The sequence below is a fragment of the Vipera ursinii genome (genome assembly GCF_947247035.1).
Source record: "Vipera ursinii genome assembly, chromosome: 2".
In the NCBI taxonomy this organism is placed as follows: Eukaryota; Metazoa; Chordata; class Lepidosauria; order Squamata; family Viperidae; genus Vipera; species Vipera ursinii.
The window spans coordinates 73,921,716-73,942,279 of NC_139513.1; the positions used below are offsets into that span (position 1 = coordinate 73,921,716).

Consider the following 20,564-nt stretch of genomic DNA (forward strand, 5'->3'; position numbering starts at 1 on the left):
CATCTGAAGTGAGGAGGCACTGCTTTTCTGTGACAGTGTGATGCTGTGGAACACCCTGCTGGTTTTGACCAGGGTAGCACCCACCCACACACACACACACATTCATTTTTTAGAAGCTTTTAAATGCCAAGATGTTCTGGAGAGGCTTTTTCCTGGTTCTGTCAAGACATCTCAATTTTCACTGTTCCGTAATTTTGGTTTGGGTGGGATTGTCTTATTGTTTTTAATTGGATCTTTTTTAAAATTTGGTTTTATACTTTAGGTAAGCTGCTGAAAGTCTCTGAATTGAGGCCGGACAGAAATGGGTGTCAATAAATAAATCCATGCATTGGGGGCTATCGTTCATGACAAGGCATGCAGCCAGCCCACAAGCAGGATGCTGAAAGAAGAGCCAATCCCCAGGGCTTTCCTGAGCCAGTCTGTGATGTATAGTTCCTGCATAGTTACTGGCTCCTGTTCCTGCTTTCAGAGGTGAGATGAGATGAGACATGGCAAAAAAAAAAAAGGCCTCCGTGAGTATATATTGAAGCCCCTTCAGGAGTCACCTCTGCAAACCAAGTTCCCAAAGCCCAGCGGGGACCTGGCTACCTACATGGGAAGAAGGAAGAGAGGTTTGGTGTGCGGTGGCAAGTGATATAGGGGAAGGGAGTCCGTGGAGGGGAGGAAGAGGAAGAGGAAGAAGAAGGCAGCCCACTGTCAGGTGTCTTTATGAAAGGACAGTGCAGACGACCTGCTGAGAGACAGACAGACAGACGGACGAAGAGAGAGAAAGCAGAAGAGAACAGTCAGTCTTCCCTCCAGCAGCCCCACTCCGTTACCCACCCCCGTCTCCTGCCACTGGGCGGTCCATACTCAAGACCAGGGCCAGAGAGCAGGGAAAGAAGGGAAGTCCCTGAGAAGCCAAAAGAGAACGAGAGGACAGTACCAGGGGTAGTGCAGGCGGAAATGGGAAACAAGGTCGGGGAGTATGGAGTGGGAGGGCCAAGACAGATCAGTGTGAAGGGCTTGAGCAGCTATGCAGGAAGGTTGAGGGAAGAAACGAGAGAGCCAAGAGGCAGGAGATGTAAGTAGTGATGGGAAATGAATCTGTACTTCCGAGTCCCCAAAGAGCCAGCCTAATAGACAATATGGAGGTCCAAACCATAAAGGCATAATGCAGAAGATTTCGGAAAGCATGGCTTTTGACTTATTGCAGGTTGGCCAGCTCTTGGGGTCAACCCAAAAGGAGCCAGAAAAAAGGCACAGTAGAGGTGCAGCAATGGAACAGTAGACTAACAATGGCTGCCATGAGCTGCCTACCTCCCAGGTCTTGCAGAAGCAGCTCAGGAGACTGTAACATGCATGAATGTTATTGGCCATCCCAGATCATCATTCTGACTTCATCGAAAGCCTTCAATTTAGCTCCTCCTGTCTAAGACTGTGACTTTGTCTTAAGCAGCAGATCTAGCTTGCTTGTGGAAAAGGTTTTTCTCTGCTGGCCCTGCACTTCTGATCCAATTGCAGCCTTCGCACAACACCACCCATCACATTGTGAAACCGATTCTCCAGAAGCCAAGAGGGCCCCACCACTGTCTCCAGGAAGCAACAAAGGTAACCTTATGTGGTCATTCAGAACTTAAGTGCCTTCTGAATAGTTGGCTAAACAATCTGATTTTCATTTTGCAAGGATAGTGGTATGAGCTTGGATTTTATTTGATCTTATAGATTATTGTTTTGGGACCACCTGGAGCCTGGTGCTAGGAGCAGTATTTAAATATTAGAATAAATAAAGCAAGGCTTTTCATTCCTCCTCATGCTTCCTGTACTATCCATGACCAAAAGTACAAATACTTTGCGACATTAATACGTGAAGAGAAGAAACGGAGCAAGTAGGTAAAAAAAAATGTTGTGACGTCGTGATATAAACTCCTCCCATCGTACCCTTGGTGCAATATAATGATGTATTGTGATGTCATTTTGTCATTTCTGGGATCACTGTGGTTAGGAACGGGGGCCAGTGCACGTGCACATAACTAAATTTTAAAATCAATGCACATACATATCAAATTCTACAGAATAACTGGATTCAACCATATTCTGTGACTGTGAGTTTCAAAACTCGTTTGTATGTTAAATGGAATGGTGTCCTTCTATTTGTGTTAGACAGTTTCCCTTCTTTAAAGTTAAAATTGCTATTAAGGTGCTGGCTTAAGATGCTTGCCTATATCAAAACACAACCACCACCCAGCCTGTCTTTTCTGCCACAATCCTTCTCTGCCTAGTGGCAGAAGTGCCCAAGGTCTCTTGATATTTGATGTGCTTTAAACACATCAAAGTGCATTTTCTCACCATCCAGTGCAAAGACCACCTAAGGGTTGACAATAAACTTCTAAAAGCCGCATTGCCCAGTTTCCGCAGTACGTCCCTTGAAAGCCACTGTTGCCTTTTTGCTTTCTCTTTCCAGAGCAGGAGACCTTGAAAGCTCCTTACCTGTTCTGTTGAAGGGCGAGGGTGTCTCAGAGCTGGCCGAAGCCACTCGTTCTTGCTGCCGGAAGAACTCCCGAGGGTTCTCAGGCCGCTGAGCAATAATGGCAGCTGCCTCCTACCAGGAAGCGAGGGGAAGGGGGGAGAGACAAGGGTCAAGCACAGCACAGCCCTTGGTATACCCACTGCCTTAAATACAGACTGAACCCCCGGCCCTATCCTTTCCATGCATTAGCCAGGTCAAGAGTGACAAAGTAGACACACACGTGCCACGCATATGCAATGTGCCCCCCATGCCCCTCCAGCAGGAACAATGGCACAGAGTGACATAAAGAGCAACAGCACGACAAACTGGCTTTCAGAGAAATGAATACAAAGCAAAGGAGAACACGCACACACGCACACAGACGCACACAAACACACGTCGTTTCTCCCCAAGATAAAACTCAGGCCCAACCCTGCTGCTTAAGCACAAAACTCCATTCATCAATATACAACTCCAGCTAAATCACAGCCATCAAACTGAAGCCTACCTTTCCCTGCCGAATCTTTGCACACAATGCCACAACCTCATGCAGCAGTAGCCTAGTAGGGTGCAATGGGAGTCTTTTGCCTAGACAATGCATGCTGTGCCCCGGGGCCGCACTCACCTCCACCTCCGACTCAGACTTTTTGGGCTGCTGCCTGTCTTCATCGTCCTCCTGCTCCCCCTAGGGAGAGAGGTCAGCGTCAGCCCCAGGGCACCTCAACCACACCAAAAGGCCCTATTTATGCCCTGACCTAGCATTGAGCTGGAGCAAGGGAGAAAGCCCTTGGGAAGAATGCCCTCTCCCTGGCTGCAGAATCAGTCCCCAACGTCCCCAGCCAGACCTGGTGCTCCACTCTTCCTCCTGCCAAGATCCTGGGGGAGCCAGCTGAACCACTGGGCAACCAGTTCCCCCAGCTCCCGAAGCTTCACTTACAAAGATGGATTGCTCGTTCAGTCGCTGCTTGGCTTCTTCTGCTTCCAGGGTCTGCTGCTTTCGCCTAGTGGTAAAGGAAAGATGGATGTTTGCGACACTGACTCAAGAAGACACTGACTCAAGAGTCGACAGGCTATTCAAGCTTCCTAACATTAAATTTAATGTCCACTATTCAGTATTCTCATCCATCCAGAGATCACGGAGAGCATTGCAGGCTCTAGGACTTTTTTTTTTAAATCAAACCTGTTATTGCATCTTCTTTCTTTCAGTGTTCATAACAGGTCCAAATGTTTCATTTGTCTTATGTCTTTCATTCTTGAAAGTGGAAATCCATTCTAAAACTGGCTTTGCGCCTCTTGTTTTCTGGCAATAACCCTTTGCAGCTGAGGGAGGAGGCACAAGTGTAATGGTTTATTTGGCAGCCAGAATTAAAGGGGACAATGGCAATCATATGATGTCATCACCAAAGTGGAGGGAGAAATTTCCAGTCCATTTCCCCCCCCAACCCCCAAATTTGTGGAAATTCTGAGAATTGTTGGCTTGTAAAAACGTTTACGTTCCTGCCAGAATTCAACAGAAAATTATACAGACTCTTATTCAGAGCTTAGAAATTATAAACATCCTTTAACCTGTGGATTGCTCACATCCATTTTACACTGAAGGATCCAAAGCGGAAAAACATTCTCGCCATATTATATTCTAGAAAAACTGTTTTGCAAGAACATCATATTTCAATTCTCCACTTACCTTAATACCTTCTTTTAAAATTGTTGTTTATCTGAACGTTGTCTCTGTGTTTAGTGTTACATTTTGTGACTCAGGCCATTACTTTGTTTCTTGAAAAGCAACGGTGTTTCATTTTTATTGTTTGATTTTGTAGACTAATGCCTGCTTGAAAGTTAGCCAGTCTTCATTATTTCAATGACGAAGTATAATTCTTTCAATTTAATTCTTCCTAGGCCTTCAGCTACATTGATCTACATCAGGGGTAGGGAACCTTGGCTCTTTTATGACTTGTGGACTTCAACTCCCAGAATTCCAGAGTCAGCATGATTGGTTCAGGAATTCTGGGTATTGAAGTCCACAAGTCATAAAAGAGCCAAGTTCCCTACCCCTGATCTACATTAAGCTAAAGGTAGTCCTTGACTTACAAACACAACTGGGACCAGGATTTCTGTTGCTAAGCAAGGCATTTGTTAAGTGAGTTGTGCTTGATTTTTTACAACTTTTGCTGCAGTTCTTAAGCAAATCATTGTAGTAGTTAAGCGAATTGTGCAGTTGTTAAGCAAATCTGGCTTCCCTCTTTATTCTGCTTATCGGAAGCTGGCTGCAAAGGTCACAAATGGCAATCCCATGACCCTGGGACATGGCAACCGCTGTAAATACACGCCAGTTGCCAAGCACCTGAATTTTCATCATGTGACCATGACAAAACTGGAATGGTGCAACTGTCAGAAGTGCCAGGATTGCAAATCATTTTTCCAATGCTGTTCTAACTTCAGTTGGGTTGTTAAACAAATGGTTGTAAGTCAAGGAGTACCTGTATGAAGATCACCCTCTGAAATAAAGATCTGGACCGCGGTCAAGCTATCTCCATTAAAATCCCTTGACTTTCATCCATGTGAACATAAACTTATTTTCTGGTGGTATTTTTAAGTTTTAGCTGACCATAACCACAACTACTCTGAAGTAAGACCTACAGAGCTGAAGTTTGCAGTTTCCTGGCATGCCATTTTTGCATGTAGAGTCTCTAAAGATTGGTAAAAATGCTTTTAATTCTGGGAAGTTGTGGAATGTGCACAATTTCTTACATAACTAAACTCGAAACCACAAACCCTTATAGGTGTTTTTTTTTTTGATAGATGGTTCCAGTTGTCTGCCTCCTGCTGCAAAATGAGGCAGAGGGTGCAAGAATTGCCTCTTTTTAACATTCCTTCGCTCTCATTTCTTAACAGAGGGGCTATCTTAAACATAGTAGTAGTCCAAGGCAAAGAGAAGCACCGCATGAATCGTCTTTGTAAATAATGGCTGCTATAATAATAGAAAAGACGCTTCTCATGTAAAGAATAAACCACATGATAGAACCTCTCCCCCAAACCCATTAGCTCAGCCAGCTTTATAAACACTGAAATCCAATTCTCCTAAGTCATATCTTAACTAGATATCTTAACCAGAAGAGTGTTTCACAATCTTAAGCGCTTTAAGAAATATGGACTCCAACTTCCAGAATTCACCAGCCAGAATTCTTTGAAAGAATTGGTCCACGTATCTTAAAATTGCCAAGGCTCTAAAAGAGAACTGGCAATCCTTCATGAGATCACTAGCCTTTTCCCCAGTTATCTAGCAACCTGTGTGAGTTGACTCTAGTAGCTGATCCCCGTTGGGAAGGCACGTCTTCCACTGGCAGGCTTTAGCAGTGAGTTCTGTGCAAGTAGTCCTCATTTAGTGACCACATTTGGGACTGGCAACTCAGTTGCTAAGTGAAGCAATCACTAAGTAAAACCATCAGGCTTACAATCTTACTACAGCTTTCCTTTGCTTTGCAGGTCTGTGGAGATAATAAATGTGAGGATTGGTTGCAAAGTTACTTTACCACTATCTTAACCGTGAACCGTTCCCATCCAAGGCAGTCACTAAATGAGTACTTCCTGTAATGCCTTTGTAGCCATTCTTTCTCTTCGGCAATTTTTTTCCCCCAGAAGACGATTGCTAGGGTTTTGGTAATCTTCCAACACAGTTGCCTGACTTAGTTTAACCTGTCCATCTGGGGTACGTTTTGAGCTTGGGGTTTTGCTAACTGGAGTCAATTAACTGTAGATTGTTCTTGCAACAAACCATATTCTCCCAACTGGCCCACTTCAGCATATGAAAGGAATGGGCCCACAGATAGCTGGTAACAAGCGGAAAGGTGTTTTTTTTCCCTCTCAAATCAAAACCTGATTGCTGGGGTAACCTTGCAGAGCCACCACAAACTACTGTATCAGTAGAATTTTATCTGTCTCTGTCGTGCTGCCTACCTATCTACACTTTAGCTTGCCCCAATCCCCAGGGACCTTGAGCAGGGAATGGCAAAGCAAAAACAATAATGTATAAAGGCACAAGGCAATTAAAAACCATATAATCACAGGCACCCAAATCAACTAGGGTCCAAAATCAGTTCGAATAATATTACTTTCACTTGTTAATGAATTAAAACAGGAATTGGGAGCCACGTAGTTTCAGGGGAGAGCATTCCACAACATGCTGTCTCCCACTGAGAATGTCACTCCGGGAGGCCCCAGCCCATCATGAGAGGAAGGGGTCCCTCAGCAGACTCTCTGGGGACGATGGGACTGTTGGACAATTTTGGTTCTGATGGGGATATTATCTGATGCCTCTCACAGGTGCTTAATCAATTGAGTTAGAGGCTTCCCTATTTACTCCATTAAAAATACAGAGAGATTATCCTCTAGTGCAGGGGTCTCCAACCTTTCTGTTGTGGCGGCCCAGTGGGAGAGGGAGGGGCAGATGCCTTATGCGCACATGCGCAAATGTGAATGTGGCCACACGTGTGTGCACACGTACAAACAGGCTACGAGCATGCGCAGTATGCAAATGGGGCTGCGAGCATGTGTGCGAGGCGCTCAGCGATGGCGGCACCTGTGTGAAGCTTGTGCCGCTGCCTCCAGGCTCGCAACGATGCCACCACCAGTGTGAGGGTCATGCTGCGGCCCACAGCAATGCCACCCCTGGCGTGAGGCTCACACCGCTGCTTCAGTGGGAGGCTCGCGCTGCGGCCTGCAGTAATGCCACCCTCGGCACGAGGATTGCACCATCACCCCCAGACAAGGATCATGCCACGGGCCACCTGCCACTTGCAGCACTGCCGCTATCCATGCAGTACTAGCGGTGCTGCCGCTGCCCACACAACACTTGTGGCCACTGTGGCATGAGGGGGGGCAAACACGTGCACACGCCCGTGCACTGCCCAATTACTCACACGGCCCAGGGGCCAAGAGGCTGCAGCCCAGTAGTGAGCCACAGCCCATAGGTTGGGGATCTCTGCTCTAGTGTTTTACCCAACAGTTTTCTGTAAGTATTCACCGCAGGGCACACAGGAAAAAAAGAGCTGCTGTTTCGAGTCGTCATAAGTTTCCAAGAGACCGAAGAGTGCCATAAATCCCAGTCTGAAAAATTATACACGGACTGGGAGGCTGAAATCCCCACTTTTAAAAACCAACCGAGAGCCCTATAGGCAGTCACTGTATCTCAGTCTGAGCAACCCACAGACATGTTGGGAGAATAAATTCCTTGTAATATTTTTATTATAATAAATACGACAAGTTATAGCTTACTAAACAATTAAATACACACACAGCAAAAGGCTAATCAGTCAGGAAATGAAATAAGTTTTTCTAAGCTATTCAAGCCCCTTTTTGATGGGCAGCAGCCCTGGAACTTGGCCTTTCTATTGTCAAAACATAGCCTGTACCCTGGAATTCCTGTATGGCCTTTCCCCAATACTGAGGAATCATGTGGGCATCTAGCTGCAACAGGTTTCTTAAAATTAGGGTGATGCAGGCAAAACATTGAGAGACAACTTGGACGCGCTGAGGACAAGCCAAACAGAAGGAAAAGCAACTGGGCAAGCCATGAGACAAGACAATTTTTTACTTCTAATAATATGAAAATGTGTCAAAGAAACATCCTTGTATTTCTACATAACACCAAAGACACCTCCCAAAGAGAGGCAGAGAGAGGTGGAACTTCACCCAGCAACCTCTTACCAAAATCAATCAAACCATGAAAAACAATGTGCCGCATAACCATGATTCGCAAAAAAATTAAAAAAAAAAATAAATAAAAAATCACAGGAGCATATAATATTCTAAATCTAGCATGTCAAAGAATAATGGACAAAATGACAGCTGCTCGTAAATGCCACCGTCTGTGGGAGGAAGCAGCTTTCGTCTCAGTTGGAGAATGCAATAGATCTGGCTGTTGCCTCTCCCCCTCACTGTTATTCTTATTATCATTACCACCAGCACCTCCACCACCCTCTTCCTCCTCCTAGTCCCTCCCTTGCCTATGCTCCTCGATCTGCTCTTCACGCTCCCGGTAGCGCTTCTCACGCTCCTCTTGCTCCTGCCTCTCCTGCTCCATGCGCTCTTGCTCAAAACGCAGCCGCTCGTCCAGGGCTTTCTTCCTCTCTTCTTCTTTGCGTAGCTCTTCCTCTTTCTGCAAAGGATGAAAACAGGGACGGTCAATGCCAACTCCACTCATAACGTGCCTCCCGTCCCAGGGCAGGGCTGATCAAAGGAAGCCAGGACCGACTGCGAGTTGTGTGCAAGGCCACAGACACACTGGCGTCCAGACAGGTGTGTGTCTGAGCCTGAGCTGTTCAGAAGAAGGATGACCAACCTTAGCCTGCTCCCAGAACTGCTCCCGGTTGAGGCGTTTCATCTCCACAGCTGCATCTGTCTTCTGATAGACCGTGCCCTAGAAATCAGAAGTCAGTCAGATAAGGCTCATTGAGAGAGGTGTGTTTGTATTCTAGGTTTGCTATCCCCCTTAGAAAGCAATCACCCGTTGCTAGAGTCACCTTAACAGAATGATTTCTTCCATTGGGCATGATCATGGTTGCATGGGAATAACTGCCTAGAAATTTCCCCAAATATATAACTTCCTCTGAAGGAACATGTAACAACAGGCCAACCCAAGAACTGTTGTTCTTCTGTATTGTCACTCTTGGAAATGAAGTCTTTTGTCCTTGAGACCGAGAAATAAGCTGAGGTCCTGTTGCTTCTGTTCCTATCCCGCCAGCAAAACTAGGAAAGAAAAACTAATGTGAGGTTGGCTCAGTGTAGAAGTGTAGCATTACCACAGGTTGGGCGTTTTCATCCTCACGCAGGCGAAGGCGGTGCAGCACTGGACTGGCAATGCGAGCCAAGCCATTGGAGAGTCGCTGACCAATAGCTCCTGGGTCTATGTCTTCCACGCTGCTAGCATTGACAATTACATCCACACCCTGTCAGAGGAGGCATTAAAATCACACAAAAGTATTCAGGATCGACTTTTCTGAGACAAGACATGGCCACCCCAGACTCACCATGTGGAACTGGGTCCACTTTCCAATAGTTCATTATCAGCACATTTTAGGTAAAGACCATCTTTTGCTATTTAGAATTCTTATTATTTATTTCTTATCCTTCTTGGTCCCCTATGGTTTTGGAAGGTCCCGGGTGTAAAACCACTGTGGGAGAGTGGTTAATATTTACCAGCTGCTACCTTCCTAGAGGTGAGAACGCTAGGTGGTATTGCCTTCCCCCGGTTGTGTGCTCCATGCTGCTCCCCGGTCCTGACCGTCGTGAGAGGATGGGGGTTGATCTGTTCCGGGGTGTACCCAGCTCAAGTGGCAGTGGAGCTGGGTTTGCAGTCTGGACACCCACCTTCTGACTTAAGATCCTCCTGTTCGATCTAGGTCTGCCTTTTTGCCAGACTTATTTGATAATCATTATGCGCCTTAGTTATTCTAGCACGGTTTTGTTCGCCCTCAGGGGTGCCCCCCCATCCTGGGTGCGACCCGCCTTATTTTCCACTCCACCTCTTGATGAAGGGCCCGATTGTTGGGACCCTGAGAGATGGCTGGGCAGGGACAGGGGCCTCCGGTACAAATTTAATAAGAGGCCCCTGGTTACTTTTTTAGTTAAATTTTTTGTGGGGTTAGGGAGGGGGGAGGGATTTCGTGGTTGGATGGAAATGGGGGGGAGTCCACCAACTGTTGTTCAGGCCAGGTCCGGGATTGATCACGTAGGGGGGGAGCTGGGGTTGGTTGCCTCCGGAGCTCTGGAGCGGGTCGTGGGATTACCTATTCCCACAACGTTAGGGAATGGCAGCAGGTGTACGAACAGAGGGCCGTATCGACACCCGGGAGTGCATCTCCGCTATCTTCAAGCGGTGAGGCGCTCCGACCCTCTGCTTTTGCCCCGAGGTTCTGGGAGCGAGGATGTACAGCCACCTGAGCTCCGGCTGGTGTACTTGAATGCCAGGTCTGTTGTCAATAAGGCTCCTCTCATCCGGGATCTGGTTGAGGGGGAGCATGCGGACCTGGCTTGCATTACGGAGACCTGGTTGGGTCCAGAGGGTGGTATCCCTCTGGTTGATCTCTGCCCACCAGGTTTCCGGGTGCTGCACCAACCTCGGGCTCAGGGTAGGGGCAGGGGAGTGGTGGTAGTTATGAGGGAGACCCTGTGTCCGCAGGAGGCCACCGTTGTCCAAGTAGCTGGGTGTGAGTCCCTCCTCCTGAGATGTGGTCCCAGGGCACAGTTGGGCTTGCTACTGGTGTACCTTTCGCCTAGTCGCGCAGCAGCAGCCCTGCCTGAGCTTCTCAATATCCTCTCGGGGCTGGTGATTGAGTTCCTCAAACTTATGGCTTTGGGTGACTTCAATCTACCATCCCTGGGAGGATCATCTGAGTTAGTTCGGGAGTTCATGGCTTCCATGACGGCCATGGACCTGACGCAAGTAATTCAGGGACCGACTCATGTGGGGGGCCACACCCTTGATTTGGTTTTTCTATCTGGACGGTGGTTAGATGATCTTGGTGGGGGTTCCCCAATTGTTTTGCCCCTGTCATGGACCGATCATCATCTCCTGCGGCTGGTCTTCCGTTTTGCCACTCCCTGCCATGGGCCTGTTGAACCAACTAGATGGTTCCACCCCAGGCGCTTAATGGACCCTGAGAGGTTCCAGGCAGCGCTGGGGTCCCCACCTGCCTCCTTTGCTCACAGCTCGGCGGATGCCTTAGTGGAAGCCTGGGAAAAGGCAGCCACGGAGGCACTTGACCGAGTTGTACCCTCGCGGCCCCTGAACCGGTGCAGATCCCAGTGGGCTCCATGGTTTTCCACGGAGCTCCGGGAGATGAAGCGTCGGAGATGGGGCCTAGAGAGCTGTTGGAGATCCAGCCGGTCTGAATCTGACCGATTGCGACTAAGATCCTGTACTAGGTCTTATCTCGCGGCGATGAGGGTGGCGAGGTCTAACTACTTCGCTACCCTCATCGCGTCCGCAGATAACCGCCCGGCCGCCCTGTTTAGGGTGACCCGCTCCCTCCTTAATCAGGAGGTGAGAGAGGAACCCTTGCAGGGTCGTGCCAAGGAGTTTAGCCAACATCTTTCGGACAAAATCGCTTGGATTCGGACCGGTTTGGACTCCAACTGGGCAGAGTCTGACGATCAGGACATGGGTGGTCTTGTCAATGTTATCTGGGAGGAGTTCGATCCTGTGACTCCAGAGGAAGTGGACAGGATTATGGGGAAGCTGAGCTCCACCACGTGTTTATTGGACCCGTGCCCTTCCTGGCTGGTTTATGTGGCTCGGGAGGGGACACGAGGCTGGCTCCAGGCGGTGATATCTGCATCTTTGAGTGAGGGTAGTTTCCCCGCCGTCTTGAAGGAGGCGGTGGTGAGACCTCTCCTCAAGAAGCCTGCCTTGGACCCAGCTGTGTTAAACAACTTTCATCTGGTCTCCAACCTTCGCTTTCTTGCGAAGGTTGTTGAGAGCATGGTGGTGCATCGGCTCCCTCTGATCCTGGATGAAGCTGATTATCTAGACCCGTACCAATCGGGTTTCAGGCCCAGGTACAGCACGGAGACGGCATTGGTCGCTCTGGTGAATAATCTCTGGAGGGCTCGGGACAGGGGATATTCCTCTGTCCTAGTCCTATTAGACCTCTCAGTGGCTTTTGATACCATCGACCATGGTATCCTGCTGCGGCGTCTCAGGGGATTGGGAGTGGGAGGCACGGTTCTTCAGTGGTTCTCCTCCTATCTCCTGGGATGTTCGCAGTCGGTGTTGGCAGGGGGGCAGAGGTCGGCCTCGAGGCCTCTCGTTTGCGGAGTTCCTCAGGGGTCGGTCCTCTCGCCTCTCCTGTTCAACATCTACATGAAGCCACTGGGTGAGATTATTCGTGGTTTTGGAGTTGGGTATCATCAGTATGCTGATGATACCCAGCTTTTTATTTCGACCCCAAACCACCCCAGTGATGCCCTCAACGTGATGTCCCGTTGCCTGGAGGTGGTTCGGGTCTGGATGGGGAGGAACAGGCTTCGGCTCAACCCTGACAAGACTGAGTGGCTGTGCGTACCGGCATCTCGGGAAACTCAGAGTATTCCATCTCTTTCTATGGGGGATGAGTCATTACCCCCCGTAGATAGGGCCTGCAACTTGGGAGTCCTCCTTTCTTTAGAAGATCATATAGTAACTGTGACTAGGGGGGCCTTCGCCCAGGTTCGCCTGGTGCACCAGTTGCGGCCCTATCTAGACTGGGATGCCTTGCGTACGGTCACTCATGCGCTCGTGACCTCTCGGTTAGACTACTGCAACGCTCTCTACATGGGGCTGCCCTTGAGAACCACTCGGAGGCTCCAACTGGTGCAGAATGCAGCCGCGAGAGTCGTGTTGGGAGTCTCCCGATACTCCCATGTTACACCTTTGCTCCGTGAGCTGCATTGGCTTCCAGTTGTCTTCTGGGTGAGATTCAAGGTGCTGGTAATGACCTTTAAAGCCCTACATGGCATGGGTCCGGAGTACCTTAGGGAGCACCTGCGGCCGGCATCAACTTCCCTCCGCCCAGTGCGCTCCCACAGAGAGGGCCTCCTCAGGGTGCCACCGGTCAGAGAATGCCGACTGGTGACCCCCAGGGGGAGGGCCTTATCTGTGGCTGCGCCGGATCTGTGGAACCGTTTACCGGTTGAGCTCCGGATGGCTTCCGACCTTCGCTCCTTCCAACGTGATCTAAAGACCTACCGGTATTTGTTTGAACAAGCCGGCCTGGTCTGATGGGTTTGGGTTTTATTGCTTTTAATGTATTGTAATTTATTGTTGTATTGCATTGGGCATTATGTTTAATCTTTTCTTAATTTTTGTATCTTTGTATTTTAGTATTTATTGCCCTGTTCACCGCCCTGAGTCCTTTGGGAGAAGGGCGGTATACAAATTAAATTAAATAAATTAAATAAATAAATTATTACTTATGTATTACTTAGGAGTCATCTAGTGAGATGTGCATGATAGGTAGGACTGAAGCAAGCTGTGATTAGGATCATTCGTTCTTTGATTTCTCCCTTTATTCCTTTTTTTTTTGGCATTGTGTTTGTATCACCTTTCTCTGCAACCAACAACCTTCCCCTTAAGAGACAATGGGAAAAGAAGTTCTTTAGAGGCTGAAATTATGATATAAACTACATGTACTTCTAGAGCAATAGGATGCCCTGCTCTATCCTTTATAGAATAATGTCATGCTTTCATGGGGGCCCAAATATAATTACGCTATATGTAAAAGGGTTGTTATTTTAACATTTTGGGTACAGCAGAAGTTTAATTATTGCTTTATTCTATTTACATCCCATCTTTTCTCTAAGAGCTCAGAGCAGCTTAGAGGAGATTATCTCCTAGTTCTATTCTCACAGGAACAATGTGGTGAGATAGACTGAGCTGAGAGCGAGTGACTAGACCAACATCATCCGTATGAGTCTCCCCAGTCCAGGTTCAACTCTTGACCCTTAGCCTACCCTGCCTCTCATTTCCCCCTGCTTGTTCCACTCACATAACTTCTCACCTACCTGGAAGAACTCTGCAATCTTGGCCACGTGGCTAGCACAGGCACACTTGCGGGCATCAGCTACATCCTCTCCCACCTGCCAAGAATGAGAAGGAAGAATGATAGGAAAGATTAACGCTGACAAATGTCACTCACGCACACACAGGCTCTCCAGAAGAATCAACAGAAACAAAGATGGCACCAGACCAGGAGAAAACCGGTAGAATTCCTTAGGTTTCAGAAATGAAAGGTTTCCCAGACATACATTTGGGCCAGCAACAAGAGATGTGATATTTAAGACAAAAGCCATATAATTCTGCTAGCAATGTAGAAAAACGACAGCCCTCTCCCTCCAACCTCTTAAATTCCGTGGGTGCCAAGGTGTTCCCCTCATTTGATGCGTTCCAATTGCCCTGATTTTTTAGTAAATACAATCTTCATTAAACAGAAAGCAAAGAAAAGCAGAGCATTATACGTATTTCTAAGGATACCTCCAGGTTACAAAGAGACCCAAAGGTGCTTTTCCAAAAGGCAATTGGATTTTGTTTTTCCTTAAAGACCTTTTGCTTCTCACTAAAAAGCTTCTTCAATTCTAAGAGAAGCTTCTTGGATGAGAAGAGAAACGTCTCCAAGAAAAAAACAAAGAAAGTCCAGTTGCCTTTTGAAAAAGCACCTTTGGGACAACCGTGAGACTGAGAATCTCCATAGACAAACTCTAGAGACATTTTTAGAAAAATTTAAAAAAATATATACGTGGATGGCAGCCATCTAAAGCATTGTGTGGATGTTTGCCAACCCAGGGGGGAAAAAATTACAAGGATAAGCAGAGAGGCTGGAGGAATGGAGAGGAACAATCTCACCAGTTCTGTGACCATCCTTCCACCACCCCCACACCAATCACTATTGTGAGAGGCATTTTAACCTTTAGTCTTCCACTTTTGAAATTCCAGATGTAGAAATAGGGGGTGTCTCCATGGGGACTCTCGTAGCAACCTCTGGAAAAAGCAAGCTGGAGCTCATACAGTTAACATGGCTTCTCTTGCTTTGTACTGAATCCTCTCATAGTGGAGAAGTGGACAAGCTCTTCCTAGGGCACGTTGTTCATTCCCTTTTGGACTTTCTAAATTAAGATAACAATTTGCAGCTCAGTAGCTGCTCTTAATCTCAAAGCAAAGCAGCTGCATTTAGGGCAAGGTTTGCTGCTCAGCAATATCCAAGCATGCGGTATCCAGGAAAATTGCCATCACCCTCAGGCAGCCAGGCACGGTCGCAATTCACAAATACACTCAGCTGTTTCTTTGCCATCTCAATTACTGCAAAACACCAAGGAACATCTTTTCAGTATATTCCTCAAATGGTTTTCTCTAGCCTGGCATCCTCAAATGTATTCCATATAACTCCCATCATTTCCAAGCAGCACAGCTATAGCTATTTTGGTTGGTGGTAATTATAGTTATAATCCAACACATCTGGAGGGTAATAATCCAGGAGGTGGGGGGGTGTTAATCCTTGAGTGTGTGGAGACAGCAGTGGGAAACTTTTGTTCAGGATTCCTAAGCTTCTCCTGAATAACTGGAAAATAGCACCGTTTCCTTTTTAATTGCCATGTATATTCCTACTGAGAATTCACTTACTTTTTTTAAAAGAAAATCTGCAAACTATTTTCTCCTTAAAGAATATTGTATTTAAACATTTCCATTAGCCAAGGTCTAAGTTAGGTGCTGAAAACATAGGTTAAAAACTAGGGAGTGAAGGAGGAAGGAAATACAGAATGGTAATGTGAGAATGGGCAGTTTCTGAATGGTGAGGCAGGCAGTTTAAACTTATGCTGTTTATTACCACAGGAATTCCATTAGAGGGCAATACTGTACAATCTACTGTGGTCAGTGGAAGCCAGCAATATGTCTGCTAAAAGTACTGGCTTTTTCCTCAGAGCCATCTTGATGTTTTCTTGAATAGGAGAAAGCACAGATGTTCTTACAAAAAGATCACCTTGTGTTGAAAAATGGTCATATATGACTGGTCCAAAGGTTTGGAGAGATATCAACCTTCATCATGAGGATCAATTTCAACACATTAGAGCAGGGGTCTTCAAACTTGGCCCTTTTATGACTTGTGGACTTCAACTCCCAGAATTCCTCAGCCAGCTTTGCTGGCTGAGGAATTCTGGGAGTTGAAGTCCACAAGTCATAAAAGGGCCAAGTTTGAAGACCCCTGCATTAGAGGGTCACTTTCTACCTAAATCCTACCTAAAATTTAAGGCTGTTAGCACAGATCCCCAAAAGACTCCTGTGTTATAAGAACAGTAAGAAGGGGGGGGGGGAGGAAAAATGTGACTTTGTGACCAGGAAATCATCACTTGGAAGTTCTTCTCCTGTCCACTCAGGACCAAACTACACAATATGTGCAGCTTAAAATGATTATGTCCAATTTTTTTTGCCATGAGGGAAACATGTAATTGCTTGATTCAAATCAAGTTCATGTTTGGAGTAGGGCTTAGGAAGGGACCTCTTTCTCCCAGCCCCTTAGAAGAATTTATGCACACACACAATTCTACCTAAACCAGATATATGAATGTGTTTACAAATTATTTTAAACAAAGATAGTGAGAGCAAGGATAGGCCACTCAGCCTTACCTATCGAGTGTCAATCCAGATAGGACCACTTGAGTGTGCTATCAAATGAGGATGGGAGGGTTGAGAAGGAAGTGTATCTGGTTGGCAAACATTTTAAATAGAGCATAATTTGTCCTTCTAGGCTAGTCAGTTTTATATCATGCATATACATGAAACATTCTCCTTCAGGAAACAAGAGTGAGCTATTCCCCAGAGGGGCTTTTTTTTAGGCCTTACCCAATTAACGAGGACATATTTAGGCAGGGTGGCCTGGGGATCTTTGACACTGCAGAATCCGTACATCACCTTCTGGTTCTCAAAATGGCTAGACAGCTCTTGCAGGCCACCAGCTGGGGAGAGAAAGCAACACACTCATGGGACAAAGCAACAGTCAGACCCTTCTGCTTTTCAGCTTATGGTACACTTTATAAAATGAAATCTGTTTTCCCAGCCATCTGGGGAGATCCCTGTCATAAGTCATGAGCAGCTCAGTCCAAAATTCAGCCCTCTGACTATGCAACTATGCTCTATGGAAGGAAGGAGCAAATCCCTTTTTCGGAGACAAAAACTGCTTGGACTAAAGACAAAGTAGCATTTGATTCCAATACTCACTTCCTGAGGCTGCCAGCTTCAGATTATCAGAATCTTCTTCATAGGTATACAAAGCCCTGGAATTAAAGTAAATAAATAAATAAATGCAAACACGTTTGAACAGGAAAGCGCAGTATAGAAGTATGACTATTCCCAAAGCTCTCCCCAAACTACATACAAAGGAAAGCTGGAGTCACTAAAGAAAAAGACAACGTGATGGCTTGTACTGCAGTAGTTTTGCACATGCTGATTATTTGTTCTCCTGCTGCAGTCCCAAAAACTGTGCATGGCTTTAAAACACTTCATCTTAATTATTTGGAATAGAGATTTCAATAGACCAGAGTGAATCTCACACTTCCCAGGGACTAAGCACACTTGGGATCCTTTTTTAAAAAGTGAAAGCTGTGGCTCATAAAGTTGAATTGTTGTCTGATGCTGAGTTAATTTGCATGCTCTCTGCACAGAATGCATGCCATACCGGCCTTGAAGAAAGACTTATTTAAAATATATTGTTTTTCTGTACAGAATTTCACTTCCCAAACAGCTGAAATTTTTTTTACAATAGAATTATTAAAAGTATTATATGTTTTCATGAATTATTGTCTGTTTCATCGAGGTCTGAAACATAGTCTGAGTTTTAGATTTATGGAGAGGAGATTGTAAAAAGTGAAATCAGGAAGTACAAGTATTCATGCAATAAAATTAAGAGGAGTTATGCACAAAACAATACTTATTGGGAAAATATAATAATAAGAAATGGATTGAGAGAGACATGACGTGAAGAACTAGGCAAGTTACTGTAGGAGAAGGAGAACCAAAAATTTGGTGCTGGTCCAACTTCTAGCCCAAATATTTCAATCCAAAATCTAAGAAATAAAACTGCTAGTGATCTTGGCCTTGAGTTATTAATGGTAGATGCCAGATCTACTTGTAATTTAAACATGTTCATCCACACTTTTATACTGGATATCCAAGTGGATCTGGCATGCATTATCAAAACCTTGAGGGGGGGGGGAAGAGCCCTGATGTCATCCTGAAATTCCCCCTCCCTCTAATTTTGAGTATTTCAGCAACCAACTCCAGGATTGGGTGGGTTAATGTTGATTATGAAAGGTACCTTGTCTGTGGCCAATGTTTCACTTGTGGGGAAACAGGCCATGTGTGCCTATGCGTATGATTGGGCAACAAGGATATGTTGGGGGTCCTGTTCATGTTCTGACTGCTGTGCTGCTGAATAGGATGCTTTTACAAACCTACCTATTAAAATTAGTTTGAAAATTTCCCCAGCTTTTTAGTGCTGTGAAATTTTAATTTTCATGTTTTGAGAGCAGCTTTGGGGAAGGCTCAGAAATTCCAGGACAACCATAGGCATCTCCCAACATAAATTTGCTCATACACATACAGATATACCTGGATTGTTTTCTCAGAACAGTTAATGATGTGGAAGGCATTTGGTTGAAGTTTTTTTAAAATCATAATTAGATCACTCTCTGCTCCAGATGAGATTCATGGTTGCCCAGGACCTCTGCAAGGCAGGTCTGTCTCAGGAGCCTAATGGATGCAGGTGGATTCCAGAGGGCATTTGGGAATCTTCTTAGTGACCTTAGAGTACTCCATAGACTTTTGGATTCAGGAAGCATATTTAATACTTAATATCATTGCTCCCAAGTGGACCCTTCCCATTAGCCAATTCTAGGAAGTTTTTTTGGAAAAGCTAGGAGATGAAGCAGCAGTAACTATGCCTGGAATGATGGGTGGAGGAAAATAAAATGCCAATATGACTGCGTAGGGGCATAAGCTTATGTTCAAGCCTACACAATAGCAGTAAGAGCAATAAAGCATCAATGCTGGCCTGCTAATCTTGCTTTAGATTGTTCAATTCTTGCCAGGGGAAGGATGAGCAGGAAGAGCTGCCCCCTGGCTTCTATGACTTGTTAGTCCAACATTTTGCTAATAAAAATTACTTTCACTGCAGTCTGGATTTTTCATGGACAAAGACAGAAGCGATGCCTGGGATAATGTCTAGGACTTCTTTCAGCTTATGGGCTCTAACGAAGTGGACAAGGTGCTCTCTAACCCTGCTGTCTGTGAGACTGGATCCATGCTTCTCTTAGCTCCTTCAGTTTGTTTAGTTTTATGCATGGTATGGGACATACACTAAATGGGACCAAGAAATAATCAGTCTCTTATGGGAGGGAATGTTGTCAGCCATCTTGAAGAAGGCACTGGTACACTGCCTTTTAAAGAGGCTTCCTTCATCCCAGCTGTTTTGGACAACTGTTGCCTGGTCTTCACCTTCCCTTTTTTGAGGAAAATTCTTCAGTAGATGGTGAGATATTAGTTAACAAATGCCTTAGAACACGGATCTTCAAGCTTGGCCCTTTTATGACTTGTGGACTTCAACTCCCAGAATTCCTCAGCCAGGTACGCTGGCTGAGGAATTCTGGGAGTTGAAGTCCACAAGTCATAAAAGGGCCAAGTTTGAAGACCCCTGCCTTAGAGGAAGCAGATTATTTAAATTGTTTATATCTCCATCTTTCCACCTGTATACCTCAACCTCTGTTTGGAGGTTCAGGAACTAAACAGCCTGAAGTTAAACCGCAGCAAATCTGAGCTACTGTTTATTCAGAAGGGCTCTCTACCAGCTTCAGGTGTAACTCTATTCTAAACTCACAGCGTGCTAGATGGATAGATAGAAGGCATGGTCAGGAGTTTTTCACTTTTGTCCCAGTTGTTCCCTACATGGAGTGGGAACTCTTGGCAACAGTGACTTATGTACTTATCACACAACTGGACTACTGCAAGAGGCTCTGTATGGGACTACCTTTGAAAATCACTCAGGAACTGGGTTTGTTGCAAAATGCAATGGTGTACTTGCTGGCAAACAAATATCACCATAGCTACATGACACCCAACAACACAGGGGCTGAACTGGCTAGCAATTTGTTTCTAATTATAAATGGTTTTAGCTTATAAAGCCCTACATTGCTTGTTTTCAAAGAATCTCAGGAGCACTTCCACCCACCTGATGTATGCTCCCTAGCCAAATCTGGCCATTTTTTATTGCAAACCCCTATTTTGTAACTCCTCTTTCCTCTTCCTCTCGAGGCCAGGATAACACATACACTTGTGGCTATCTGAAAGTTAGTGAAAACTGAGCATTTCCCAAGAACACTCAAGAAATGATGGCTTGGTATGGTCTTATTGTCTATATTGCTCAGGTGTTATGGATTGTATTCCATTTTATTTTATTCAGGTCAAATTCCAAGAGCCCATGCAAATTGCAATGGTACAGACATTAAATAAGCAGGAAACATTCCATCTTCAGAAGATAGAACTAAGCTTCTGGGTGAA

The 20,564-nt window shown here is 45.8% G+C and overlaps 1 protein-coding gene across 1 annotated transcript in view; it reads right to left on the reverse strand.

Annotated features, from left to right (window-relative positions):
* Positions 1–584: 584 nt before the first annotated feature.
* The window catches only part of DBN1 (drebrin 1), a gene marked incomplete at its 3' end in the record, with an annotated part of 44,156 nt that continues 24,176 nt past the window's right edge, over positions 585–20,564 (reverse strand). Inside the window, exons 2-11 of the mRNA XM_083353362.1 lie at positions 17,232–17,287; positions 16,857–16,969; positions 14,027–14,101; positions 9,286–9,432; positions 8,826–8,903; positions 8,491–8,642; positions 3,426–3,489; positions 3,114–3,173; positions 2,470–2,581; positions 585–733 (exon numbers count right to left, since the gene is read on the reverse strand). Of these exons, the coding sequence (XP_083209488.1) occupies positions 585–733; positions 2,470–2,581; positions 3,114–3,173; positions 3,426–3,489; positions 8,491–8,642; positions 8,826–8,903; positions 9,286–9,432; positions 14,027–14,101; positions 16,857–16,969; positions 17,232–17,287 (1,006 nt within the window). The remainder of the gene's footprint in view (positions 734–2,469; positions 2,582–3,113; positions 3,174–3,425; positions 3,490–8,490; positions 8,643–8,825; positions 8,904–9,285; positions 9,433–14,026; positions 14,102–16,856; positions 16,970–17,231; positions 17,288–20,564) is intronic.